General features: G+C 51.1%; 1 protein-coding gene across 1 annotated transcript; it reads left to right on the top strand.

The window, feature by feature from the left end:
• Positions 1 to 740: 740 nt before the first annotated feature.
• On the top strand, positions 741 to 3,335 carry LOC120680784 (UDP-glycosyltransferase 79-like). Its single transcript, XM_039962311.1, has 3 exons — positions 741 to 1,490; positions 1,643 to 2,027; positions 2,631 to 3,335. Exons 1-3 carry the CDS (start codon positions 765 to 767, stop codon positions 2,966 to 2,968), a joined length of 1,449 nt encoding a protein of 482 aa, XP_039818245.1. The 5' UTR covers positions 741 to 764; the 3' UTR covers positions 2,969 to 3,335.
• Positions 3,336 to 8,694: the final 5,359 nt, after the last annotated feature.

Genomic DNA, 8,694 nt, shown 5'->3' with positions numbered 1-8,694 from the left:
AGGGAAGGGGATAAGGGGGCCAAGGAGTTTTGTCCCGGTTGGAGACACCAACCGGGATAAAAGGCCACCCTTTTGTCCCGGTTGGTGCCTCCAACCGGGACAAAAGGCCCCTGCCCCCCCCCCCCCCCCCGCTGGCCCGGCTAGCCGTTGGACCCGGGACAAAAGCCATCTATTGTCCCGGACCCAAATGCTGTCGGGACAAATGGCCTGGAACAAAGACCTGTTCTGTAGTAGTGTGTCAATTCAAGTATTCAGATGTCAATTTAATATAAAACTAATTGCATAAATTGCAATTAGGACTCTCAATGAATCTATTAAGTATAATTAATGTACGACTAGCGAATGGTTACTTTAGCAATTAGTGGTCAGATTATGACTTTATTAGGCTTAATAGATTTGTCTCGTAATTAAGTCACGACTTATGAAATTAGTTTTATAATAAATCTATATTTAGTACTCTAATTAGTATTTAAACATACGATGTGACTTAAACTTAAAAAAACAAACGAGGGCTAGGGGGCGGCGCCTACCGTTGCAGGTATGTGTTGTGTTGCTTGTTGACCAAGGCCCCCCAAGTTTGACGGAGGAAGCAACAACGAAGTGGAGGAAGCCCGCAAGGCAAAGGAGCTTCCCAATCAGTCCACGGCTCCACGCACAAGAACCTTGCGCGCCACTCCACTGGCCAGCCGCCATCCCTATTTAGCCTCCCAAAGACCCGAACGCCCCGCCGCATACAGGAAGACAACCAACCGAGGCCATGCGCCATGGGGATCCCGAGCGCCAGCACCACCTCGCCTTCCTCCTCCTCCTCCTCCGCTGCCGCCTCCAACGAGGAGACCCACACCCGCCGCGGCGCGCACGTGCTGCTCCTGCCGGTACCGGGCGCACAGGGTCACACCAACCCGATGCTCCAGCTCGGCCGCCGCCTCGCGTACCACGGCCTCCGCCCCACGCTGGTCACCACCCGCTACGTCCTCTCCACCACGGCTCGGCCCCCGCCCAGCCCCTTCCGCGTCGCCGCCATTTCCGACGGCTTCAATGACGGCGGCATGGCCGCGTGCCCCGACCTCGCCGAGTACTGCCGCCGCCTCGAGGCCGTCGGTTCGGAGACGCTGGCGGAGCTGCTCCGCTCCGAGGCCGCCGAGGGCCGGCCCGTCCGCGTGCTGGTCTACGACCCGCACCTCCCGTGGGCGCGGCGGGTGGCGCAGGCGGCGGGCGTCGCGGCTGCGGCGTTCCTGTCGCAGCCGTGCTCCGTGGACCTCATCTACGGCGAGCTGTGGGCGGGGCGGCTCGCGCTGCCGGTCACGGATGGCGCCGAGCTGTCCAGGCGGGGCCTGCTCGGCGTCGAGCTTGGGCCCGACGACGTGCCGCCGTTCGCCGCGAAACCGGACTGGTGCCCCGCGATCACTCAGACTTTGCTGCGGCAGTTCGAGGAGCTGGAGGACGCCGACGACGTGCTCGTCAACTCGTTCCGCGACATCGAACCAAAGGTGAGCGTGGTCTTGCTGGCCACCTGTTTGTTGTTTTGCTCAAGACACACAAAAACAAAAAAATCGGCTACTGACTGCACATGCTCTGCCTTGCAATGGACTTCACAATTCACGAGATTATTGACATGCTTTCTTTGTTAACTCATGAGCAGGAGGCAGATTACATGGAGCGAACATGGCGCGCAAAGGCGATCGGACCATGCTTGCCATCATTCTTTCTGGATGATGAGCGTCTTCCGTCAAACAAGACATACGGCTTCGACCTATTCACCACCACTGTCTCGTGTATGGCTTGGCTTGACAAGCAGGCTCCTTGCTCCGTTGTCCTTGTATCCTATGGGACTGTATCTGAATACGACGAAACACAGTTGGAGGAGCTTGGCAATGGACTCTGCAATTCTGGCAAACCGTTTCTTTGGGTTGTGAGGTCAAATGAAGAACACAAGTTGTCAGATCAACTCCGTGAAAAGTGCAAGGAACATGGCCTTATTGTTTCGTGGTGCCCCCAACTTGAGGTCCTGGCACACAAGGCTGCAGGTACAAAATTAAACCCTCAACATTCTTATTAAGCAAAAAAAAAACAATTAGTGAACTGAACTGACCACCAACTAAAAATGTACTGAATTGACTAGTGTTAGATTTACGTCGACTCCTGGGTGTAGCAGGCCGGGCCAGATTTCGCTGCGTACTCTAACAAGTGGTATCAAAGCCGAAGGTTGGAAAATCTAGAATATCTTCAGGGTCACATGGTGACGAGGGAGCGCGCGAACGTCTCCGGAAGGTCGCATGAGTTGTGTGTGGTTGGACTCGGGGCCTGCATAATGTCTTTCGGGAAATCAGATGGGTTGTATGTGATGGAAGAGTTGGGCCTGATGTGTGATGGGGGATATTGTTAGATTTAGTCCCACATCGAAAATTGATGGTGGGTCAGTCCTCACCCTTCATGTCAGTCTTTTGGGTTGAGTTAGATCCGAGGTCTTGGTTGGTTGGGCTCCGATGGATCTGAGGCTTGGTAGGACGCCGGCTTGTGGGTGTTGCGGACCAGACGAGATTCCGCTACACACTCTAACAACTAGCAACTAAAAATTAGTTATGTTCATCTTTTTACCAATGATTAATTCACTTATTCTGAATGTGAAGGATGTTTCTTCACACACTGCGGATGGAACTCAACACTTGAGGCAATAGCTAATGGCATACCAATGGTCGCAATGCCCCATTGGGCAGACCAGGCAACCATATCAAAATACATGGAGAGCATGTGGGGTATGGGCTTGCGAGTGTGCAAGGACGAGAAAGGCTTGGTGAAAAGGGATGAGGTTGAACGGTGCATCAATGAAGTGATGGATGGGGATAGGAAGGATGAGTTTAGGAGGAATGCCGCTAAGTGGATGCAGAAAGCCAAGAAGGCAATGCAGGAAGGAGGGAGCTCAGACAAGAATATAGCCGAATTTGCTGCAAAGTATTCATCATGTTAAACGATAAAAACATCCAGTGATACAGAATATGTTTGCGAGCATAGCCAGTCTTAAATCGTTGTGGCATTGTCTTCCAAAATGTTGTGGGAGACAAACACATATTTGTTATTTTTGTTGTGTCAGCAGTCAGCACTCAGCAACCATTGTAAAGACAGTTACATGGTTTGTATGCCATTTTGTTATGAGTAATCATTCGGCATTGTAAGTGCTATTACTACTAGCACCTGTATTGTATTTAAACGTGAATATGCTTCTGTGCTCTACAAGGACAAGGAGCTCCTAGATCTTATGACATGTAGCTTATCCATTTAACCTTGTAAAATTAGGAGCATACAATAATTTTAATTAAGAAACTGCCGTTTCTTTATATGTTTTGTTACTGATAAAAAATGTATGTTTTGTTCTGAGAAGTCAGATGAACAGGATGCATGCTCCTTCCACTGGGGAAACCACAGGATCCATCCCTTGGAATCCAACTGCTTGTAGGCTCTACAATCAAAATATATTAGACAATCCAGCTGCAACGAGTCAACATAATTGCAACAAGCAATCTGCTTCCAGCTTCTGTCAGTGCCATGCATAAATTGAAAGGGACACAAGGTGTAGAAATATTACAATTTTGAAGCTCCACTATATATACTGTCAAATTATAAATCTTTTTTTTTCAGACCCAAGACATTTACAAGGTATTCATCTACAAAATGTACAAGTATATTCATGTGACACAACCGACACACATCTGAAAGAACTATGACGATAACAAACCTCCACTTATTCAAACTGTGTGTATGAGTATGAAAGTGATGAGGCATTTCAAGCTGCCTATTATGTAGAGTAGGACGGCTGAATGGCAAGGCCACACATTCCCCTCTTATCGGAGATGTCCTTCTCCATTCTCAAGAACCCATGCATTCTTGATCAACCAATACATGGTGTCGTCACTGACCTTTCGATCTATAACCAATAGCTGCAATGCCTCCAGGCCAGGGCTGCGCGGTCATCACACCACCAGAGTAGAACTCAAACGTCATGTCTCCTCCATCTACCGCCACTGACACAGGCTAGTTGGCTACAGTCTTCATAAGAGCAGCCTCCTCGTTCGCAGCTTGATGGTTGCAGCACTGCTGGATCCGCCCTTGCATAGTTGCGCATTTGCCATCTTGCGCAGTGTAAAGGTAGCTAGACTCAGTGGTAAGACCACTGTTCTTGATGATGAACTTGAAGGCATCATCCATCTGACCACCGTTGCAACCCTGGTTATCTCGATGGACGTAAGCCTTGATTATCTCGATGGACCTCACATGGGCTGGGCATTTTTATAACAAAAATTGGAAATCAAACCAAAACGAACCGAACCAAAATCATAGTTTTTAGGTGTTCACACTACTAGAGAACCGGTCTTTGATCCAGGGCAAATATACCAGCCAGCCCCCAAGAGAGGGTTATTGTTACTGGGTCGTGGCACTAATACTAAGTTATTATTAGTATCAGGTCGATCCATAACTGGGTATCATTGGTTCTCGAGGGAGTCAGGTACTAATGTCTGCAACATTCGTATTGGACTATGGCACGACAGTACTTTAACGTGGCAGCCCTTTCGTACCAGCTGATATTTCCAACCGTTACTAAAGAAAGATTTTAGTAATGGATCATTTACTAGATGTTATAGATCGATCTGTATCGATTGAAGAACCGAGACTAAATCCGGTTTTCAACTGGTACTGATGGCCCATTTTCTAGTACTACTATCGGTGTTCGTATCAGTTTTGGCTTTTAGCTGGTTCGGTGATTCGTGTCGCGGTCGGTTTTTAACCCCATCGAACCGAACCACCGTAAAACACGTAAAACCAAGAAGGTCCAGCTCCGGAGCCTTGCGTGAAATGATTTCAGCCCTCCTTAGGCCAATGGCAAGTGCTTATAAGAGCAACTCCAGCAGGTTCCCTACTTGGATCTCTACTTTTGAAGTAGGGACCGAGAGCCAAAAACCTCACTTCAGCAAGGTCCCTGCTCGGATCCCTAGAGTAGAGAGGCACTCAAATTTCCCCTTCGAGCCCCATCTCCCACGGGTGCCTAGGGAGGCCCCTACTCCCCCGCAGCTCCTCTCCCGTGCACGGCGGTCTGCTCCTCCCACCGCGCCCCACTGCGGCTTCGCTGGAGCTCCCCTACTTCTCCCATGCACGAAGATCGCTCCCTGTCGCACATGGCCTCCTCCTCCCCTCGGCACCAGCAGTGCCACCGCCTAGCTCGCCGGCTCCGGCCCCGAGCTCAACCCAGCTCGGCACCGGCCCCGAGCTGCGGCCTCATCCGCGTGCGCCAGTCTTGAGCTGTGGCCTACTCGCCACCCGCCTTGAACGCCTCCTCTGCGACACCGCCGCTGGCTCGAGCTCGAACGGATCCATGGAGCAGTAGTGCGGTGGATCTTGTGGGCACGCACAGGAGCACCCGTGTCGCCGACGTCCATGGGCGGTGAGGTGGTGTGGCCCGGTGTTGTGGCGGTCTTCTTTGACCGTCACGGTCTCGTGGGCCGGGCGGGGCACTGCCGACGTTTGCGGAGGCGCCGGAGTACCGAAACGGGGAGGGGTGCCTAGCGACGGCGACTGAGCTCCGATGCTTCATCGTTCTCGCACCTGGAGCTCCGGTTAGCATTCGGCGGCGTGGTCCTCGCGAAGCCTATGACCGAGTTACTGAAGAATGGGGTCAAGTTTGAGTGGTCCCCAGCCTGTGAAGAAGCCTTTCAAACCCTTAAGGATCGCCTCACTACTGCTCCAGTTCTTGCTCAGCCAGATACTTCCAAGAGTTTCGATGTTTATTGCGATGCTTCTCGCATCGGTCTTGGCTGTGTTCTTATGCAAGAAGGCCGAGTGGTGGCCTATACTTCTCGTCAACTCAAGAGACATGAAGAAAATTATCCTACCCATGATTTAGAGCTTGCGGCTATTGTCCATGCTCTAAAGATATGGCGTCATTATCTGCTTGGCAATCATTGCAACATCTATACTGATCACAAGAGCCTCAAGTATATTTTCACTCAATCTGATCTCAATATGAGGCAACGTCGATGGCTTGAATTGATCAAGGATTATGATCTTGAAGTGCATTATCATCCCGGTAAGGCGAATGTCGTCGCCGATGCACTAAGCCGAAAGGCTCAATGCAACTGCTTGACCATAGCTCCTCCTGTGCATACTCTCTGTGATAATCTTCGGAAACTCAGAATTTCTATGGTCAAAGAAGGCTATCTTGCTACTCTTACAGTCAGATCTGATCTTTATGATCAAATTAAGGAAGTCCAAAAGAAGAATAAGGGTATGGCTCGAATTCGGGAGTTAATGAAGGAGGGCAAAGTTAGATGTTTTTCTATGGATGATCAAGGAGTTCTATTCTTTGGGAAGCGTATTGTGGTGCCTAAGGATCATAGCCTCAGGCGAATTATCCTGGATGAAGCCCATAGTTCTCAATTCTCCATTCATCCGGGCAGTACCAAAATGTATCAAGATCTCAAGCAAAGGTTTTGGTGGACTCGTATGAAGCGAGAAATCGCTCGATATGTCGCCGAGTGCGATGTTTGTCAAAGAGTTAAAGCTGAACATCTCAAACCTGCCGGTACCCTTCAGCCTTTACCTATTCCATCATGGAAGTGGGAAGAAATTGGAATGGATTTCATCACTGGGTTACCCAGGTCTTCTCAAGGATATGATTCTATCTGGGTAATTGTGGATCGTTTGACAAAGTCGGCTCATTTCCTTCCAGTTAAGACCACTTATCAAATTAAGCAATATGCGGAGTTGTATCTCACTCGGATTGTATGTCTTCATGGTGTTCCTAAGAAAATTGTCTCTGATCGTGGTCCCCAGTTTGTTGCTCACTTTTGGAGAAATCTTCATGAAGCCATGGGAACTGATCTCACCTACAGTACTGCTTATCATCCTCAAACCGACGGTCAAGCCGAGAGAGTCAATCAAGTCTTAGAAGACAAGCTGCGAGCCTATGCTCTTATATATGAGAAGAAATGGGTTACTTGCTTGCCGTTCACAGAATTCTCTTATAACAATAGTTATCAAGCAAGTATCAAAATGTCTCCATTCGAAGCTCTCTATGGGAGACGGTGTAGAACTCCGATCAACTGGTCCGAATCCGGAGAAAGACCTTTCTTTGGTCCAGATTTGGTAAAAGATGCTGAGGATCAAGTCAGAATTATCCGTGAGAATCTTCGCATTGCTCAATCTCGTCAAAAGAGTTATGCGGATCGCCGTCGCCGAGAACTACATCTCAAGATTGGTGATTATGTCTATCTCAAGGTTTCCCCATTTAAGGGCACTCGCCATTTTCAAGTTAGAGGAAAGTTAGTGCCACGTTATGTCAGACCTTTTCGAATCACCAAGAAAGTTGGAGCAGTGGCCTATCAGTTGGAACTCCCTCATTCACTCTCCGCCGTGCATAATGTTTTTCACGTCTCTCAGTTGAAGAAATGTCATCGCGTTCCAGCTGACGCCGTCGACCTTGAGTCACTTGATCTTCAACCGGGCCTTACCTACGAGGAACACCCAATAGCCATTCTTGATCGCGATGAAAGAAAAGTGAAGCGTAGCATGGTGAAATTTGTAAAAGTACAATGGAGCAACCACTCCGAAGATGACGCCATTTGGGAGCGTGAAGATCGATTACGTCAAGAATATCCGAAATTCTTTTCTGAGGAGTAAGTTCTCTCCCTATCGTACTCCACTTTCTTGATGAAGTTCATTTTCCTAGATACTATTTTATGTGTACACAGTCACCATCAAGAAAACCCTAGGAATGTCACACATCACATCATCCCTGCCTTTGTGCATCATCTCGTAGATGTTTATCTTGTCTAGGTGAATATGGCCTCAACCTAGCCCTTGTTTTATCCTTCCCCTTTTGTCTATCCAAATCTCGGGACGAGATTTTCTTAAGGGGGGAGAGTTGTCACAGCCCTGAAAAAAAAAGAAAAAAAAAAGAAAAAGAAAATCCCCCGCCGGGCCCCACCTGTCAGCCTCTTCCTCCTCCTCTCTCTGTTTTCCTCCGCGCGCTGCGCGCACGCGTCACCACCGGTCAACCCCGGCTTCCGTGCCACGCGCCAGCCATCCCCGGCTTCCATGCTGCCCCTTCGCTCTTCGCTCGCCCCCTCTCCTTATCCGCGTCGAGGCCGACCCCCATTCCCCCGCAAACCCTAGCTCCCGTTCCCCATCTCCATTGCCACCGCCGCCCCCGAGCTTCGTCGCCGCCGCGATTCGCCGCCGCCGGTGAGGTGCACCCCAATCCGGTGCACGCACCACCTAGCCCACCCCCTCCTCGACCGGTTTGGGTCCTCACCCGGCCTCATCCCCCTCCCTGCTGGGCTCTCAGCGGAGCTCGCCGTCCGCCGCCGCCTAGCGCCGTCGTGCCGCCTCCTCGTCACCCCTCTTCGGCTGCGCTGCCACTGGTGAGCCTCGCCGCCGTCACCTCCATCCCGTGTGCGCGCCCTTTGCCCCGCTCCGGCCCCGCCTCTCCGCACCGTCTCCCGCCGCCGCCGCTGTCGCCGCGCATGTGCGCGCGCGCACGTCGCGCCGCGTGCACGCTGTGGCCGCGCCCACGGCGCGCTTGGGCCATGCGCACCCCGGGTCAAGGCCACCCGGCCTGCTTTGACCTGGCCCAGGGGAGCCCCTACCCGTGGGGCCGCCTGTCGGCGCCTGGGCTGGCCGGCTGGGGGCGTACCTAGCAATTTT

This window comes from Panicum virgatum, chromosome 7N (genome assembly GCF_016808335.1).
Source record: "Panicum virgatum strain AP13 chromosome 7N, P.virgatum_v5, whole genome shotgun sequence".
Lineage (NCBI taxonomy): Eukaryota > Viridiplantae > Streptophyta > Magnoliopsida > Poales > Poaceae > Panicum > Panicum virgatum.
This window is presented reverse-complemented; position numbering and strand designations above follow the sequence as displayed.